This window comes from Hemitrygon akajei, chromosome 12, assembly GCF_048418815.1.
Source record: "Hemitrygon akajei chromosome 12, sHemAka1.3, whole genome shotgun sequence".
Lineage (NCBI taxonomy): Eukaryota > Metazoa > Chordata > Chondrichthyes > Myliobatiformes > Dasyatidae > Hemitrygon > Hemitrygon akajei.
This window is the reverse complement of record NC_133135.1, coordinates 53,131,880-53,152,708: the sequence shown is the minus strand read 5'-3', so window position 1 is coordinate 53,152,708 and position 20,829 is coordinate 53,131,880. Positions and strand designations below refer to the sequence as shown.

The 20,829-nt window shown below is 38.6% G+C and overlaps 1 protein-coding gene across 4 annotated transcripts; it reads left to right on the top strand.

The window, feature by feature from the left end:
• The first annotated feature begins 1,742 nt into the window (after nt 1-1,742).
• czib (CXXC motif containing zinc binding protein) lies at nt 1,743-20,726 on the top strand. Of its 4 annotated transcripts, none has more exons than XM_073063102.1 (8): nt 1,743-1,810; nt 1,893-1,976; nt 4,857-4,913; nt 5,885-5,966; nt 14,618-14,649; nt 14,836-14,913; nt 17,722-17,787; nt 20,497-20,726. In XM_073063102.1, the coding sequence occupies exons 1-8, from the start codon at nt 1,805-1,807 to the stop codon at nt 20,572-20,574; spliced, it is 483 nt and encodes a 160-aa protein (XP_072919203.1). In that variant the 5' UTR covers nt 1,743-1,804; the 3' UTR covers nt 20,575-20,726. The 4 variants fall into 4 exon arrangements, with proteins under 4 accessions (XP_072919203.1, XP_072919204.1, XP_072919206.1 ...); XM_073063103.1 differs by having other exon boundaries at nt 1,760-1,810; nt 5,850-5,966; XM_073063105.1 differs by lacking the exon at nt 1,743-1,810 and having other exon boundaries at nt 1,910-1,932.
• Nucleotides 20,727-20,829: the final 103 nt, after the last annotated feature.

Genomic DNA, 20,829 nt, shown 5'->3' with positions numbered 1-20,829 from the left:
AGCTTATATTTCTAAGAATTTTTTACCTCTAAAGTATTTTTAATGCCCAATGTTTACTCGAGGAAATTCTGTGCTTTGTTAAATTATCTTCATGGTTCATTTCCCCATTCGATTTTTAAATTTTACTCTGGAAGTTTGTGCACATTTTTTGATAATGTGCTAGAGAAGGTAGCTATATTAAAAGTTTATTTGGATGTATGATTACAGCAGACTGTTTTCTTGAGGTCTGAAAACCACCCAGTGTTATAACTATGCGGAGTAGTGGAAAGTGGGATTTTTTTTTAGAAGCTTCGGGTATGCCGAGGTGATTTCAGCCCTGTATTAGTTGAGGCATAACAAATGTCATATAAACTTTGATGACACCATTGAATACTTGGGCTCAGACCTTGGTTCTTGTGTGTCACTTAGTCCATTTGAAATAAATCTCAGGGAATGTATAGGAATAAAGGACCCAAGAAATATAACCCTATTATAAATTGAGTGCTATGTAAGTAACAATAGGGGAAGATATGGGCCATCTAACACTAAAAGCCTATTGTGCATTTTAAGATTTTAAAAACAGGAATTGTTGAAAACAATCAGCAGATCAGGCAAAATTTGTGGAAAGGGAGTAAATCTATAGGTCCAGAGATATGTCGTATAAAGATTAAGTTGCAACCAGAGTTAGGAGGGTTTTCATGGATGTTGCCAGATTTTAGTGTTCGGAGCATTTTCTGATTTTTTAATTTTGGATTTCCACCAACTGAAGTATTTTTTCCTGATTAAGGGTCTCGACCCGAAACGTCAACAACGCTTCTCCCTATAGATGCTGCCTGGCCTGCCGTGTTCCACCAGCATTTTGTGTGTGTTGTTGTTTGAATTTCCAGAATCTGCAGATTTCCTCGTGTTTGAAGTATTTTTATTGTTTTGATTCTAACCATAGTATCATTTTTACCCCTTATCTATACAATGCTATATAATTTCAATGTGATACCACTAGCAATAAATGTTTAGCAATCTTGCTTTTTCACAAGCATTTATATGGAATATTTTAAATGCAGCAAAGTAGTTTTCCCCAGAAGGTTTACAGGATAAAGCCATGGAGCTGTAATTGAAGTGGTATATTTAAAAGTGTTTATTGAGAGCAGATAAATCGTGCTCAAATTATGGACCTTGGCTAGAATATTGTGTACAGGTCTGAGTTCAGTGAAGCTTCACCAAATCGACTTCTGCGTTAGTGGGTTTGTTAAATCCGCTGGGCCTTTACTCAATTTAAGAAAGAATAATAATGATATTATTAAAATGTACAAAATTCATATGGGGGGAATACAGGACTCATGTTTTTTCCCAGCTGAGATTCCTGCATTCAGCAATTTCAGAACCATAATAAGGGGATGGCTGGAGGAAAAAAAAAGAGAAGAAAAAGTTTCTTTATCCAGAGGGAAATTAATCTTTGGAAAGTGCTACTCTAAACAGCTGATGATACTCAGTTGTAAATCATATTCAGTGCCGCAATAGTTTTTTTTCAAATCAACGAATCCAGGGACAGGTAGTTGTCAGAGCTGGCATAAGTCTTACTGAATACCATCGCAAAAAAAGATCATCCGAAGGCCCGATTACGGTTGCTTTTTTAAATATTTCTTAAAATGCAATTATTTTTTACTTGTAAACTTGGAAATAAAGTTAATGACTCAGCTACGTGGTCGCCCAGGGTGAATAGCTGGGCAGTTGACTGCAGTGGCGGCAGCGATGTCTAGGGGGCGCTGCGGCGGCGCTGTCGCAATTACTTTGCGCCAACAGGCCGTAAATCGATGGCAGGCTGAAGATGGGGGTGAGTGACGTCCGCGGAGGTTTCTGTGGCATATGGTTTATTTTTTGTTACTGGGTTAATTTTAGATTGATTATTTTTGCAGAAGTTTGGTCTCCAGTTCAAAGCGACTTTGGAAAATATCAGTAAGCTACAGCCGGACGGAGAAGATTTTCGCTGGTTCTTGAAGGTGGAGCAGCTACAAGAAATGTGTACAGAGGGTCTGGATGTAGGGCAGGGCCCCAGTGACTGTGGTCATATTGTGGGTGGGGATGAGTGAAGGGCAGGGGCCCCAGTGACTGTGGATGTAGGACTGCGGACACACTGTGTGTGGGTGTTGGTCTGTGGACATATTGTGGGTGGGGATGAGTGAAGGGCAGGGGCCCCAGTGACTGTGGACGCACTGTGTGTGGATGTAGGACTGCGGACACACTGTGTGTGGGTGTTGGTCTGTGGACATATTGTGGGTGGGGATGAGTGAAGGGCAGGGGCCCCAGTGATTGTGGATGTAGGACTGCGGATACACTGTGTGTGGGTGTTGGTCTGTGGACATATTGTGGGTGGGGATGAGTGAAGGGCAGGGGTCCCCAGTGGCCGTTGACGCACTGTATGCAGGTGTAGGACTGTGAACACACTGGGTGTCTGGATGGGTGTAGGGCAAGGGTCCCCTATGACCGGATACTCTGGGTATAGAACTGAGGGCCCCCAGTGATTGGGCTACTGTGTGGGGGGGATGTGTAGGGGTCACCAGTGACAATGGAGCACACTCTTATGTATCTAATATGGGTGGAGGGCTGAGTTGAGGAAGGAACTGTATTGTAAGCGTGATCAAGCTCCACAACTGCTCTGCTCTGTGACTGTGACCATTTGTACAAAAGGCTTGGACCTAAAGGCGGCCCAGTTAGTTTAAGAGAACAGCCCATTACTGTCTTGTCACATCTACAATCCCTTAAGTTCCAGTCTTGAAACTGCCCTATAACTGTAGCTCAGTGTTTTTGGATAGAGCAGTTTCTGACAACAACATAGCATCGGCACCACTACGTGGCCATACCTGGGTTTTAGTGCAATAACCACCCAACACTCCTCCATCACCACCCACGTAAGATATTCTTGTATGTTTGTACAAACCCCATTTCCAGAAAAGTTGGGATATTTTCCAAAATGCAATAAAACAAAAATCTGATGTTAATTCACATGAACCTTTATTTAACTGACATAAGTACAAAGAAAAGATTTTCAATAGTTTTACTGACCAACTTAATTGTATTTTGTAAATCTACACAAATTTAGAATTTGATGGATGCAATATACTCAACAAAAGTTGGGACAGAGTTAAAATAAGATTGAAAAGTGCACAGAACATTCAAGTAACACTGGTTTGGAAGACTCCACATTAAGCAGGCTAATTGGTAGCAGGTGAGGTATCATGATTGGGTGTAAAAGTAGCATCCATCAAAAGTTCAGTCTTTGCAAGCAAGGATGGGTCGTGGCTCAGTCCTTTGTGCCAAAATTTGTGAGAGAATTGTTAGTTCAAAAGGAACATTTCCCAAGGCAAGATTGCAGAGAATTTAGGTCTTTCAACATCTACAGTACATAATATTGTGAAAAGATTCAAAGAATTCAGAGACATCTCAGTGCGTAAAGGGCAAGGTCGGAAACCACTGTTGAATGCGTGTGATCTTCGAGCCTCAGGCGGCACTGCCTAAGAAACCGTCATGCTACTGTGACAATTATAGCCACCTGGGCATGGGAGTACTTCGGAAAACCATTGTCACTTAACACAGTCTGTCGCTGCATCCAGAAATGCAACTTGAAACTGTATTACGCAAGGAGGAAGTCATATATCAACTCTGCAGAAACGCCGGCAAGTTCTCTGGGCCCGAGTTCATCGCAGATGGACCGAAAGACTGTGGATCCATGTGCTGTGGTCAGATGAGTCCACATTTCAGCTAGTTTTTGGAAAAAACGGGCGTCGAGTTCTCCGTGCCAAAGATGAAAACGACCATCCTGATTGTTATCAGCGAAAGATGCAAAACCCAGCATCTGTGATGGTATGGGGGTGCATCAGTGCCCACGGCATGGGTGAGTTGCATGTATGTGAAGGTACCATTGACTCTGAGGCGTATATTAGGATTTTAGAGACACATGTTGCCATCAAGGCGATGTCTCTTCCCGGGACGTCCATGCTTATTTCAGCAGGACAATGCCAGACCACATTCTGCACGGGCTACAACAGCGTGGCTTTGTAGACACAGAGTGCGTGCGCTTGACTAGCCTGCTGCCAGTCCAGATCTATCTCCTATTGAAAATGTATGGCGCATCATGAAGAGAATCAGACAACAGAGACCACGGACTGTTGAGCAGCTGAAGTCTTATATCAAGCAAGAATGGACAAAATTTCCAATTGCAGATCTTCTACAATTAGTATCCTCAGTTCCAAAGCGATTAAAAAGTGTTATTAAAAGGAAAGGTGATGTAACACAACGGTAAACATGCCTCTGTCCCAACTTTTGTTGAGTGTGTTGCAGCCATCAAATTCTAAATTTGTGTATATTTACAAAATACAATTAAGTTGGTCAGTAAAATTATTGAAAATCTTTTCTTTGTACTTTTGTCAGTTAAATAAAGGTTCACGTAAATTAACATATCACAGATTTTTGTTTTTATTGCATTTTAGAAAATCTCCCAACTTTTCTGGAAATGGGGTTTGTATTTCTCTGCCAATGCTTTGCGGAGCTCGGTTATTGTTAAATGACCCTGTGTTTCTCTTCCTACCCCTGTTTTCTCCCCTTGCTCCACAGTTGTATCTGCCATTCTGAATTGGAGCTCAGTTACTGAATGATGCCCTTCTCCAGTGCCTCAAGGTTGTGGTTTTTCCTTATAAACCACTGGAGCTTTTGAAGTGATAATGCTCCCACGATGGTGTTTAAGAAGGACACATAGTTCTGCAGGCAAAACTTCAATTAATCACAAACATTATGTTAACATTTATGAATGTACTATAATTCACTGAATTATACTGCACAATTATAAATAGTCAATAATTAATATCTGTATGCTTTTACAATAGTTGAAATGTCAGAATTGTGGTGATGTTTCTGAAAAATGGCAGTATGTCACGTTAATGGTGAGTTGTATTTTGCACATCTTTTACTCATTCCCCATTGATTATTGAAATAAAATATCTTCACTGATTTTATCAAGTTGCAAGGTCATAATTGGTTAAAATCTACATGAAGTGCTAACCTGATGTTCTAACTTCAGTTAGTTTACATATTCTCAGCCTGCTCCAATCAGTGTATGAATACAATTTACTAATCATTTCCCCAGATCCAATTGTCTTCATCTCCAGAGATGGTTTTATGGGTTTCTTGGTTTCCAACATTCATATTGGTACCTTCACCCCTGTGTATTCTTCCTCTTGCTCTCTCAGCACCCACATGTGTCTAACCTGCACAATTCTTTCTTACCACTCGTACTTGAACAATCTCATTTGTCTTTGTGGATACAGTTGCTGCCTCTTTAACATTGTCTCTTTTTAAACTCCCCTACGTTAAATGAGCAATTAGTTATTGATTTCCTCTGCCAGACTTCTAAATCTAGCAGTTCCAAAATGTATACTTTGAATGTTTCCATTAATGTAACTATTTGACATATGGCACAGACTACAATGTGTTTGACAAGGAGGATGTTCTTTCATAAGCCTTTGACCTTTCCACAAAAGCTGACTAGTCATCACCCTATCTCCTCTGCTTGGAGCTCTGTGAGACGTCAATACCTAACTCAATTTCTCCTAACTAAATCAATAAATTACAAGCAATTATTACTTTGAGTTCCACAATAATAACTTTTTCATGAGCTCTGACCCTGACCTTTCCCTCTTCATAATGTTCGTGCAGCCCCTCAATGATATGTTCTTGAGTCAAGGTTTGATATCACTGTTAGGTTATGATATCCAAATACATTGGTTCTCTGTTTTCCTTGTGGACACACCCTGGTTATCAATCTTTTCAGTACTGTTGTATTTTTTTAAAACATATTAAAATATCTTCTATTTTAAAAGGTTCCTACGTAAACACAAGTTGTTGTTTTGTACAGAACAGTGCCCCACTCAAAGGTGGGAGAGGAAGTGCCAATATGATACAAAAGTGCAAGTTGTGTTCAAGAGAGAACTCTATTGGTAGGTAAAAGACGGAAGAAATAAAATTCCAAAACCAGTGCTTTAATTATGCTGCCCTTTTCAATTCTTCTGAATATAAATTATATATTGATTAAAATAATATTTATTCTACCAATGACAAGAGTTTTTAATACAGGTGTCCCCTGCTTTACAAGCGTTCGCTTTATGCCACTTTGGTTTTATAAAAGACCTACATTAGCAACCTGTTTTCGCATTACAAAGAGGATTTTCGCTTTTACGAAAAATTTTCCCATATAAATTAATGGTTCTTCGCTTTACGCCATTACGGCTTAAGAAAGGTTTCATAGGAACGCTCTACCTTTGTAAAGGGGGGGGGGGGGAGGACCTGTATCTTGTAAATACATATCAAAGTTCAGATATTTATTTTTGTTTGAGTGCTTTTGGACTAAATGCTACACAAATTAATATCTTTACAAAAAAATAGGAAAAAGAATTAAAATTGTTTATGCCACATATTAGCACACTGCCATCCATATACCTATCGAAACTTCTCTTAGCTTTCGAAATCGAGCTCGCATGCATCACTTGTGCTGGTAGGTTAATCCACACTCTCACAACCCTGTGAATGAAGAAGCTTCCCCTCATGTTCCCCTTAAACTTTCATCCTTAACCTTTGACCTCTAGTTGTAGTCCCACCCAGCCTCAGTTGAAAAAGCCTGCTTGTATTTACCCTATCTACCTCTCATAATTTTGTATACCTCTATCAAATCTCCCTTCAGTCTTCTACGTTCCAAGGAATAAAGTTCTATTCAATCTTTCTTTATAACTCAAGTCTTGTGGTCCAGGCAACATCCTTGAAAACTTTCTCAGTACTTTTACAATCTTATTTACATCCTTCCTGTAGGTAGGTGACCAAAACTGCACACAATACTCCAAATTTAGGCATCAATAATGCCTTGTACAACTTCAACATAACATCCCATCTCCTATATTCAGTACTTTGATTTGTGTAGGCCAATGTTCCAAAAGCTTTTTTTATGACCCTATCTACCTGTGATGCACTTTTGATGAATTATGGACCTGTATTCCCAGATCTGTTTGTTGTATGGCACACCTCAGTGACCTACCATTCACAGTGTAAGACCTACTCTGGTTGGGTTTACTGAAGTGCAACACCTTGCACTTGTCTGCATTAAATTCCATCTACCATTTTTCAGCACATTTTTCCAGCTGGTCCAGATCCTGCTCCAAGCTCTGATAGCCTTCATCATTGTCCACTGCACCACAACCTTGGTGTCATCTGCAAATTTTCCAGTCTACTTAACTACATTATCATCCAGATCATTGATAGAGATGACAAACAACAGTGGACCCCACACTGATCACTGCGGCACACCACTAGTCACAAGCCTTCCATCAGAGAGGCAACTGTGTACTACCAGTCTCTGCTTCTGTCACAAAGCCAATGTGTATTCCTACCTCATCTTGAATGCCAAGCAACTGAACTTTTTTGACTAACCTTCTATGGAGGACTTCATCAAATGCCTTGCTAAAGTCCATGCGGACAACATCCACTGCCTTATCTTCATAAACTTTGTCAGTAACTTCCTCAAAAAACTCTATAAGGTTGGTTAGACAAGACCTACCAGGCACAAAACCATGCTGACTATCCTTATCTATCAGTCCATGCCTATCCCAATACTGGTCCCTTAACTCTTCCACCACTAATGTCAGGCTCACCAGCCATAAATTCCTGGTTTATTTTTAGAGCCATTCTTAAAACAGTGGAACAATATTAGCTATCCTCCAATCCTCTGGTACCTCAACTGTTGCCTGTACTGTAATTTAAATGTCTCTGCTAGGGCCCCTGCAATTTATGCACTCGCCTCCCCCAGGATCTAAGGGAACATCTTGTCAGGCCCTGAGGATTTATCCACCCTAATTTGCCTCAATACAGCAAACATTTCCTCCTCTGAAATCTGTATAGGGTCTATGACCTCGCTGCTGCTTTGTCTCACTTCTGTAGACTGTGTTCATCTCCTGAGGAAATACAGATGCAAAAAATCCATTTAAGATGTACCCCATATCTTTTGGCTCCATGCATCGGACCAGAAGTCCCCACAAAGGACTATGAGAACAGCTGAGAGGATCATGGGGGTTCCCTGCCATCCATCGGGGACATTTTTCAGGAGCACGGCATACCCTGCTGGGCCCTTAGTATTATTAAGGATCCCACCCATGAATCCAGCATCCTCTTTGACTTTCTACCATAAGGCAGCAGACTATGATGCATGAAAATAAGAATGGTCAGGATGAGAAAGTTTCTCCCCCAGGCCATTAGGGTTCTGAGCTCTCTGCCACTTTGTATTTCATCTCACTGGTTGATCTGTTCTATACCATTACACTTTAGTTTGTTATTTATGTGTGATTCATCTGTAGATTTTACCTTTGTAAGTTACTATGTGATATGTGTACTACTGTACCTTATATCCCATTTTGGAGAAACATTGTCTCATTTCTATATACATTATATGGTTTTATAAATATTATATACATGTATATAGTTAAATAACAATATACTGGACTAGATGGCATAGATTACCATTCTGATCTTCCAAAGGGCCAATTTTGTCCCTTGCAAACCTTTTGTTTTTAACATATCTCCATCATCTTGACTGCTAGGTCAACCTTGTGCCTTCTTGTAGCCCTTCTTCTTTCTTTAGTGTTCTCTCACACTACTTATACTCCATAAGTACTTTATTTGTTCCTACCTGCCTGTACCTGCTGTGCACCTCTTTCTTTTTTCTCAAGCAAGAACTTAGTATCTCTTGAAAACTAAGGTTCCCTAAACCTGTGATTCTTTCCTTTTATTTTGAAGGGCACATATCAGCTTTGTATTCTCAAAATTTCATTTTTGAAGGCCTCCAAATTCCCAAGTACACCTTTGCCAGAAAGCAGGCCTAAACCACACTTGCTATATCCTTTCAGATACCATCAAAATTGGCCTTTCTCCAGTTTAACATCTCAGCCCATGAACAAGACATATCTTTTTCCATATTTACTTTGAAACTAATGACATTATGATCACTAGATGCAAAGTGTACCCCTACACAAACTTCTGTCACCTGCCCTGTCTGATTCCCTACTTGGGGGGGATCAGGCTCTCTTGTTGGGACTAGTCAGCAGTCTTTGTATTTGATTATGGCTGTAATTAGGGATTTCAGTTTTACCAGGCCTCCTTGATAGCATAGTTGAAGAAATGCTACCTTGACATCACAAAGAATTTGTCTCACCTCAACTTTGGAATTATTCTTTCATCCATGTTGGATAGCACTCTGGGGACCAGAAGAGGAGACAGAAGTGAATCAGCTTTTGAAACAGCTGGCTGAGGTTGGATGTGATCACTACTGCCTTATTTTTGGCCCTTACCTAGCTTGTTTGTTGAAGAAATTTGTTATTTTGTGCCATAGAGCTGTACAGCACAGAGAAAGGCCCTTCAGTCCATAGCTGTCTATGTGACCAAAGTGTATATTCAAGATAGTCCCATTTCCCAGATCCTTCTAAACTCTTGTCATCCATATATCTACTCTTAAATATATCTAACGTACCTGTTTAAACCACTTACTCCGGCAGCTGGTTCTATACTTGTTATCTATGCCCACTGTGTATTAAAAGATAACATTGCTCCTTGGGTTATTAGACCTTTCACTTCTAACCTGTAAGTTATGTCCTCTGGTTTTCATTTCCCTAGCAATGGAAAAAAGACTGCTTACTCTGTCAATGTCTCTCATAAAATTATCTACCTCTGAGACCACCCCTAAGCCTCCCTGTTCCAAGGAATTAAGGCCCACCTTGTCTAACTTCTCCCTATAACTCAGTCCCTCAAGTCCTTGCTATATTCATGGAATTCTTTTTTACACACTTTCCAGTCAATCACATAGTTCCTATAACAGGGTGACCAAAACCGAATGCAAAAACCCAAATATGGCCTCACCAATATCTTGTATAATTGCATCATAACCCGATTGTTCAGTACCATTCACAGATAGACATGGCAGGACCACGGACCTTTGATTTGATGATCATCCGACCATATGACCTTTCATGTATTTACAGTATCTTCTAAGTGACAATTTGCAAAGCCTTTACGGGCAAGGAACAGATTTATTTTAGTCAGGGTTTCTTTCTTGCCACTCTTCCATAAATGTCCCTTGTGCAAGGCCTTAGAGATTGTGGAGCCATGTGAACTTCATCTTCAGTTGCAGCCACTGTCTTAGGCAGCTCACTCAGAATGACTGTTGGCATCACAGTACCCTCTCTTACAAGTGCCATTTTTCTCCAGTGACTAAGTTTAGAGAGGTGGCCTGACTTAGGCAGTGCGGTTGTGGGTTCATCTTTTTTCCACTTCTTCACAATGAACTGCACTGAGCTCCATGGTATGTTCAGTGCCTGTGAAATGGTCTTGTACCTTTACCCAGATTTGTACTTTCTATTATCACTTCCCTGACTTGTCTTGAATACTCTTTTGTCTTCATTTTGAAAATCTACCATACTGTTGGGCCATACAGAGGGAGATCTTATGAATTCATTGAAAATAGGTGATCCTCCAATTTTCCATATCAACAAATTGAGTGAGTTGGTAAGGTAATAATTGCACCCAAGGAAAGTTGGTGCAGAAAGTACAAAGGGGATGAATACTTTTACAGTTTCACAGTTTTGGTTAAATTTTAGTAATTTATTGACAGATTTTAAAATAATTTTATTTGACATGATGCAAAATGTTTTGTAGATTGGCTCAAAAAGTCCTACCTCAATATATTTTGAATTGAGAAAAAGAGAGAGGAAGATGTGAAAGTAGTGAGGGCTGAATACTTTTTCAAAGTGCTGTAGTTTTATTATGTTTTGTTGACCATCTAGTACAACTGTTCGGCTTGCTATAACTTTTCGCAAGGCATTACTGATTTCAAGGTCACCATTACTGATTTTCTTTTAATTCCAGATTTATTTTAATTAACTAAATTTAGGTTCCCCAGCTGGTCTCTTGAGATGGGAATCTGTGCCCCTGGATTACTAGTCCATTACATTAATCACTGTTTTTTCCATTTCCTTAAAATGATCTGTACTTAGCTGCAGGGGTATTTTGGAATCTTAGATTCTTGAAAAAAAAAGCAATTGTAAGTGAAAATACTTTTGGAAAAAAAGACTGATTTTTGTATTTATTTTCACTGGTACAAAAAGGTATGATTTATCGGGTGGTAGTCCACAAAGATTGGGATTGATAGCCAATCTCTCTTTTTGTTCGTGTTTTCAAATCAAATTTGTTACCCATTCTGTCTGGAGCTCCGTTTCCAGCTCCATGGCATACTTTTGTTGCCTTTAGTTACTCTGGAGTACAGATCAGTTACAATTATGGATAGAGAAATGGCATACAGGGTTTAATCAGGGCAAGTGTGGGGCATTGCACTTTGGGAGGCAAATATAAGGGGCAAGTATAGTTAATAGCAGGACCCCTAACTGCAATGTTGAACAGAAGTTTCTTAAGGTTCAGCTTCATACCTCTCTGAAGGTAGCAATCATATAGATAAAGTGGGAAAGAATGCACATAGCATAGAGTACAAGAGTGAGGAGCTCTTGTTGCAGTTGTATACAATTTCAGTTAGGCTGCACTTGGAGCATTGCATGCAACTCTAGTTTCTCCGATTGCAGAAAGGATGTAGAGACTTTAGAGTAGATAGATATTTATCGGGATGCTGCCTCAAATAGATGTCATGAGCCAAAACGAGAGGTTGGTAACACTTAAGCTGTTTTCTCTGGAGAATTGGAGGCTGATTGGGGACCTGTTAGAAGTTTATAAAATTATGAGAGGCATAGGGTAGGCAGGCAGATTTTTTTTTCCCAGGATTGAAATGTCAAAAACTAGAGGGTATAGCTTTAAGGTGGGCGGGGGGGGGGGGGGTGGAATTTGAAGGAGATATGCTTACAAGTATTTATACACAGGATAGGTTTCCAGAACAGTACATCAGGATTGGTAGTAGTAGTGGACGCAGATACAATGGTGACATTCAAGGCTTTTAGATAAGTGCATGAATATAAATCATGTAGGCAGAAGGGATTAGTTTAATTTGGCATTATGCTCAGCAGATCAAAGGACCTGTTCTTGTATTGTTATGTTTTCTTGAGCATCCTTTCATTTCTTCACTCATGACAGTTATGTTCATCTGCCTTGGCCTCTGTTGTTACCATTCCACTTCTCTTCCCTTTTCAAAAATGTTCCTTAAAACCTACCACTTTGTACACACATTTGGTCATCTGCTTTATCTCCTCTTTTGGCTCAGCTTGTTTTTATTTACACATGAAAATAGGAGCAGGAATAGGACAAATGACCCCTCAAGCCTGACTTGCCATTCAAAATGATAATGACTAGTATATCTAAAGTTTGTTTATCTCCCTCTTAATTACCTTCTCTGGGGTAGAAAATTAAAGAGATTTGCCATACTTTGGTAAGAAAGTCATGTTCGGGACTGCCCTTTTCCCTCCTCCTGACCTCCAAAGAATACAGATCTAACTTTTCTGGTCATCCTCTTGTCCCAAGAATTAGGGTAGTGAATCTCCTGTGGATTACTTTCAATATTATTATGTCCAATGGTGAATCTCTTTATTTTCTGATGCTTAGGGTACTTCTGGGAGTCAGTAATGACGAGGAATCTTAATTCTAATGATTGTTTATTTTAGAGTACAAACATACAAATGCCAAGCAAACTAAGTAAAGACCATAGACCATGAGACCATAAGACATAGGAGAATTAGGCCATTTGGCCCATCGAATCTACTCCGCCATTCAATCATGGCTGATCCTTTCTTCCCCTCCTCAGCCCCACTCTCCGGCCTTCTCCCCGTAACCTTTGATGCCATGGCCAATCAAGAACCTATCAACCTCCGTCTTAAATACACCAAAGAATCTGGCCTTCACAGTTGCCTGTGGTAACAAATTCCACAAATTCATCACCTGGCTAAAGAAATTTCTCTGCATCTTTGATTTAAATGGACGTCCCTCTATCCAAAGTCCATGCCATCTTGTTCTCAACTCCCCCACAACGGGGAACATCCTTTCCACATCTATCATATAGGCCTTTCAACATTCGAAAGATTTCAATGAGATCTAAATTCAAGTGAGTACAGGCCCAGAGTCATCAAAGAACTGAAAAACAATGCTAAGAGTTAAATGAACGGCAGAGGAAAAAAGATGGTGCCTCTGAAAAATCCATCACTTTTCTAGGTAAGGAAAATTCCTGAGATAAACTAAAACATCAATGGTTGCACAATTACATCATGTGGGTAATATGCTTGTACTTAGCCAATGAAAAATAAGAATGGTGATAAACGGTTAATTTCACTTTGTGCCAGTAAGTTGGGACAAACATGTTTGTTAAAAAGTACAAATTTTATAAGAATTATTATTTGAAGAAATGATTTCTAACACCATTCTTCAATGAGCAAACCCATAAAAGGTAAAATACTGCTCCTTTGCAATATTCTAGTATAGAATTTAACTTTTCTGAAAGCTTGGCATTTAAGTGTTTGAATTATGTCAGTTATAGACTTTTGGGCCTTTTGTAGGTTTGTCTGCTGATGAGGCAGAAACCATTCTGTACAAATCCAGTGGTATTTGATTGTGTAGTTATGCTTGTGTACCTTCCAATCTGCGTGATGCAGAACTGGATTCTTTATGACTTCTGAACATAAAGTACCATATTCCCTCTTCAAAAACACTTAAGATGCACTGCTTCAACAATATCTACTGCTGAAACTATCTTCTGTGTTTTTTGCACCATTCTCTGTAAACTCTACGAGATTGTTGAGTGTGAAAATTCCAAGAGATCAGCAGACCATCCCTTCTGGTACCAATAATGACTCCACAGTCAAAGTCACTTTGATCACATTTCTTCCCCATTCTGATGTTTGATTTGAACAGCAACCTTGCATTGAGTTGTTGCCACTTGATTGGCTGATGAGGTATTTGTATTAATGACTAACTGTGCTTACTAGTCACTGAATGAATTTTATGCATAGAAGGTGTCACATCAATTTAGTTTATTGTCTCACGATTCAGTAATGTGACTAGAATTATTTCAAAGCATTATACCTCAGTAGCTGAAGTTGGCAAGTTTGGTCATAAAGGTGATATCTGAAATTTTTATATCTACTGGGAAAGAGGTTTTTTGATTTTTTGGAATGATCATTATTTGTTTTAGACAGCTTATTACTACTTTTGCTAATTTGTAAGTAGATCAGTGTTTTGTTTGGCAATGAATCATCACCAAGTTACTGATTTCTTGTAGTTATATCCAATATTCAGAAATGGTAGCCAAGAAGAGTCTTGTTTAGGCCTTGTAACTAATTCTCATCATGTGGGGCTCATAGAGATTTTGCAATTACTAATTGGGATATTATTGTCCATTAAAATCTATTCTTGAAGCCTTTATTAATTTTTTTGTAAAGTTGAAACAATTATCCTGATCTAAAAGCAAAAAGTGCATTTTTTGTATTTGTTGGCTCACCATTTGCAAATCTAAGCAGAATTATCAGCATTTGTCCTATGATATTTAAAACTTATAGTATAGCTTTTAAGTGTTTTAATGTGCAACAATCTAAAATTTCATTTTGTTTTAAATTGTCAATTTGCTTCTTAGATATTCTGAAGGATACCATCAACCCATATAATGTAAGTGGGCTTTTGACTATACATATGGTTTTCTGCTCTAAGCTATGCTGTAGTTTATTCATGTTCAAGCAAAACATGTATCTTTTGTTCTTTGTGAAACAATTATTGAATTATGCTTCTGCTTGTATATATTTGCATACAGAATTATTTTATAGTGTTAATCAAGTTGTAATTTTTATACAAAAGGCCGAAGACAGTGAAAAATTTAAGACAATCGTACAATTCGAATGTCGAGGTTTGGAACCAGTTGATTTTCAGCCACAGGTAAAAAAATCTTACTATTATATGCCAGATTCTCTAAACCAACTGACAGAGATATTCTCAGGTTCATAATCAGCTTGTTTGACCCTTTTCCTCTGATTTCACTACACACATTTTCTCCAAACCATTCCTGTATATAAACTCTCCTGTTCATGTGCATACACATAACTTTGAATTTGTTGTTTCCCCTTGCTGTCCTTACTTATATTTGCTCATTTGCAAATCCATGTTTCTGTGCTCTCTTTTAATCCAGTATCCAGGGAAGTAATGTTTTCTGACCATCTGCTGCAATTCAAAACTATACAATTCAAACTTCAATTTCCCACCAAAGTTGTTCGGCTATATGTAAGGAATTCAACATTTGAGAAGTACCTACTTAACCTTGCAATCTGCCAGTTCATATGTAGATACGTATAGTTGCAAGAAATTTTGTAAACCCATTGCATTTTACCTGGTCTTCTGCATTACTCATAAAATGTGGTGTGATATTCAACTTGGGCAAATTAATAGACAAAGGCAATCTGCCTAAACTAATAACACACAAACAACTGTATTACTTCTCATCAATACTGAGTACATCATTTAAACAATCACAGTCTAGGTTCAAAAAAGTATGTGCACTTCTGTGGTAATGCCTTCTACAAGAGCTGTTTGGAGTCAAGTGTTCCAATCAACAAGTTTAAATTGGTGGTGTGGGTTGTACAGGTGCCCTTTATTAAGACACACAAGGGCAGGTTACTGACAGAGCCTGCTCTTCTCAAGAAAGGTCTTTTTATGTGCACCATGCCTTGATCAAAACAACTTTCAGAGGACCTTAGAAGAATTGTAGATAAGCATGTAGCTGTAAAAACATTTCTAAAGACCTGAGTGTTCATCAGTCCTGGGTAAGAGAAATTGTCTACAAATGGAGAAAATTCAGTACTATTGCTACTTTCCCTAGAGTGTTTATCCTGCACAGATCATACCAAGAACACATGCAATGCTGAAGGAGGTGAAAAAGAACCCAAGGGTGACAGCAAAAGTCCTGCAGAAATCTCTAGAACTTGCTAGTCTCTGTTCATATGTCCACTATAGGAAAAACACTGAACAAGAATGGTGTTCATGGAAGGACACCATGGAGGAGGAGGAGGGAACTACTGCTCTCCAAAAAGAAATTTTGCTGCTCGTCTCAAGTTTGCAAGAGACCACCTGGATGTTCCACAATGCCTCTGGGACAATGTTCTGTGGACAGTTGAGACAAAAGTTGAACTTTTTGGCAGAAATGCACACCACTATGTTTGGAGGGAAAAGGGCACTGCACAGCCACACCAAAACCTCATCCCAACTGTGAAGTGTGGTGGAAGGAACATCATGGTTTGGGGTTGCTTTGCTGCCTTGGCCTGGATAGCTTGCAATTGTTGAGGGAACAATGAATTCAAAATGTGTATCAAGACATTTTACAGAAGAATGTCAGGGTGGCGGTCTGTCACCTGAAGCTCAATAGAAGTTGGATGATGCAACAAGACAATGATCTGAAAGCCAAGAGTAAATCAACAACAGAATCATTTAAAAAATTGTGTTTTAGAATGGCCTAGTCGGAGTCCAGATCTTAACCCAATTGAGATGCTGTATCATGATCTGAAGAGGGATGTTCATGTAAGGTGTTTCAGAAATATTGATGAACTGAAACAGTTTTGTATGGAGGAATGGTCTAAAATTCCTCCTCACTGTTGTGCAAGTCTGATCAGCAGCTACAGGAAAGGTTTGGTGGAGGTTATTGCTGGTAAAAGAGGTTCTACTAATTATTAAATAAACGAGTTCACATACTTTTCCCAGCTTAGACTGTGAATGATTAAACAGTGTGTTCAATAAAGACATGAAAAGTACAATTGTTTGTGTGTTATTAGTTTAGGCAGATTTTGCTTGCTTATTATTGTGACTTAGTTCAAGATCAGACCACATTTTATGAGTAATTAATGCACAAATCCAGGTAATTGCAAAAGGTTCACAAACTTTTTCTTGCAACTGTATATACAGTGCATAATGGTAGAAGTAAGCATGACGACATTGACCCAGTGATACGAAAATACTCTCAACTGCAGATTTAAAATACTGTTTTACATTGCAGTCTCATTCTGCTAATTGTAATAGATTCAGAACTAGCTTAGCAGCCCAAAGTAAGCCAACCACAAGTGTTGTGAGGTGTCCAAAACTTGAACTATATTCCACCACAACCAGTAATTGATTCCTGAAGGGAGTTTAGATCCCCAGATGGTTGTAAAAGTACCATGATTTGTGGAGAGAAAACTAGGGAATTACAGAAGGAACAATTTCTTTGGAATTCTGAAAGGGGAGGGAAAGAATTAGGTATCTAATGTTAGAATCTGGTTGAAGGTGGCAGGTTCATTTTACTCGACCCCCTCTGTCCACCCACTCCATCTGCAATTCAAAGTTTCCTCACTTTGACATTTTTGGTGAAGTCTTTGACACGTTAATTGTTGATCTTTCCACAGATCTGGATTTCTTAATGAAGGACTGGCAAAATTTATGACATTTTTTTAAAATAAGTTGTTTGCCACTCCAGATTTGGTGCTGGGTATTGATATTTCACTAGGATTTGTTTTAAGACTTAGTTGTTTGTTTTGTTCACATAGATTCCTTTTAGAGAACAATCAAAAAAACCTTGGTTATCACATTCCATTACAAGATCCCACTGCCACTTTTGTGCAAATGGAACTGTAAGAATAGTTGGTGCTTCGGAATGCAAAATGATATCCAATGAAATAACTGAGTTTTTAAACAAGTTTTTGTTGTGATATTTTCTGGATCTAGGCTGGATTTACTGCAGAAGGAACAGAGTCTCGAACACAATTTGATGAAATTAATCTGCTAGAAAAGGTGAGCTTGCATTCAGGGGGGTCATAACTGAAGTGGGACTGTGTAGTGATTTAAATTGTTATAACACCTAATGTCAAATCAGGTTCAGAAGTGAAAATAACATTAACATGTTTTTTTTTTCTCTTAAATCTCCAAATATAATTAAAATCAAAGATTAAAAATAAACACTTATTTCTGTTAGTCCAATTAAACATAAGTGTAATTGTACTATCTCAACTGCGACAATCAGCTAGTAAAGAATAATTATCAAATGAGGCCTGTGCCAACCTCGTGGTGATGAGGTATAATGAAATACTTAGAGAGGTTGGTCATGAGTAGACTGAACTCCTGCCCTCAGCAAGGACCTGGACCCATTGCAATTTGCCTATTGTCACAACAGGTCAATGGCAGATGCAATCTCAATGGCTCTCCATGCAGCTTTAAACCACCTGGACAACACAAACACCTACGTCAGGATGTTGTTCATCGACTATAGCTCCGCATTTAATACCATCATTCCCACAATCCTGATTGAGGAGTTGCAGAACCTGGGCCCCTGTACCTCCCTCTGCAATTGGATCCTCGACTTCTTAACTGGAAAACCACAGTCTGTGCGGATTGGTGATAATATGTCCTCCTCACTGACTATCATCACTGGCACACCTCAGGGGTGTGTGCTTAGCTCACTGTTCTACTCTTTCTATAACCATGACTGTGCCTAGGCATAGCTCAAATACCATCTATAAATTTGTTGCGAATACGACCATTGTTGATAGAGTCTCGGGTGGTGATGAGAGGGCATACAGGAGTGAGATATGCCAACTAGTGGAATGGTGCCGCAGCAACAAACTGGCAATCAATGTAAGGCGAAAGAGCTGATTGTGGACTTTGGAAGGGTAAGATGAAAGAACACATACCAATCCTCATAAAGGGATCAGAAGTGGAGAGAGTGAGCAGTTTCAAGTTCCTTTGGTGTCAAGATCTCAGAGGATCTAACCTGCTCCCAACATATTTATGCCGTTACTGTATACAGAAGGCAAGGCAGCGGCGATACTTTATTAAGAGTTTTAAGAAATTTGGTATGTCAACAAATATATCAGAAACTTCTATAGATGTACCATGGAGAGTATTCTGACAGGCTGCATCACTGTCTGGTATGTGGGGGGTGGGGGGTGGGCCTACTGCACAGAACCGAAAGAAGCTGCAGAGGGTCGTAAATTTAGTCAGCTCCATCTTGGGTACTAGCCTACAAAGTACCCAGGACATCTTCAAGCAGCGGTGTCTCAGAAAGGCAGTGTCCATTATTAAGGACCTCCAGCACCCAGGGCATTGACTTTTCTCACTGTTACATCAGGTAGGAGGTACAGAAGTCTGAAGGAACACACTCAGCAATTTAGTAACAGCTTCTCCTCTGCCATCCAATTCCTAAATGGACATTGAATCCTTTGGACACGGCCTCATTTTAAAAATATATATATTATTTGTTGTCTTGCACGAATTTTAATTTATTCAATATATACTGTATAAAGTATACTGAATCAGATTTACTTATTTTTTCTTCTATATTATGTATTGCAATAAACTGCTGTTGCTAAGTTAACCAATTTCACGTCACATGATGGTGATAATATACCTGATTCTGAAATTCTCACACTTTTGCTCAAATTTTTGAAATAACATAGAACCAAAATCATCAGTCATTTAAACTCAGTTAAATGTAAATTGATACTTGGAACCAATTTATTTAAGGAAAGGCAAAAACTACCAGTTATTAATAATTCTTTAATTTGACCACTACAAAAGCAAAATAAAATCAAATAAATGATGGAAAAATAACATTTCAGGACAGTGAATTTTTATTAGAATTGTTCTGGGTGAAAATATTTCACCTGAAACAATGTTTATTTGTTCACAGGTGCTGCTTGTGTATTTTCTATATTTTTCATTGCTATCTTAAAGCAAACTCGCTTCATTGCTCAACTATACGAGTTGAGGAACATCAAGCAGTATATCGTTCCTATTAGAATTCTGGAAAATGTAGATGGTTCCAATACAGGTCCATGAATTTTGTGTTTCTTTGCACTGAAATGGAAAATAAATTACACATTGCTGATGTTTAAACTCAAATCAGTGACAGACTTTCAACAAATCACCTTTGAACTAATCAAATACAAGCTCTTAGCACACCTTTCTTAACCAATTTAATATTTTCCAGAATTCCAAGAAGGAAAAACTATTGCATCCACATAAGTTTTAATGGTAATACTGTACTGAAAACTAACTGCCCCTGTCTTAAAAACTATTCAAAGTTATTAACATTTTGTCAAACAGTTCCTCAGACCTAAGTTTGCCAAAATACCCTGGGATATTTTGGAGTGAATGCTCTAGATACACTACAGTGTTCTTTGGTTGCATTTAGTTCACCGTCTTTCAGTAATGATATCAGTGAAGACAAGCTATCCAATTAGAATGATTAGTGTGCCTATCCTTGTCAAGCTGTTGCCTTGTTCTAACATGGTTTTTGGTTGTTTAGCAATAGAAAAATTAACAAAACAAACATTCAATTCTTAATTTTAATGCAGAAACAAAATTGTTACAAGGATTTTTGGAGATGGCCAACAAGCAAAGGACTCGTAACCTACTATATGACAGGAGTTGTCAGTGGTAAAGTGGAGCTGAAGTGCAATAACTTACTCTGGAAATGCTAATGTAATGTTTTCTTTTGTTTAGGACTGGAATGATTATGATGAGAAAATCCAAGAGTCAGTGGGAATCTATGATGTTACTCACAAGTTTGTTAAGATATGAATTTCACTCCAACTGATATCTTGACACCCTTCTACTTAATTGGACAAGTCCCAGGATCAGCTAAAAAGCTCCTTCCCTTGTTTGTCATTGCAATGGACTTACATCATGTATCACAGTCAAACAATTGTTTACATTAAAATTACTAAGACTAACCCTTATTTGAGATTTTTTTTTTATTCTTAGCATTTTAATGCCACTACAGCAAACTGAGTATTTAGTTTGAAAGAGCAAATGCAAAATACTCAGTAGTGGACA

Coding starts and splice junctions, on each gene's coding strand:
- czib (XM_073063102.1), top strand. Junction 1,977..4,856: donor ATTTTCGCTGGTTCTTGAAG/GTGGAGCAGCTA, acceptor CTTTTACAATAG/TTGAAATGTCAGAATTGTGG. Junction 4,914..5,884: donor GGCAGTATGTCACGTTAATG/GTGAGTTGTATT, acceptor TGTTTTGTACAG/AACAGTGCCCCACTCAAAGG.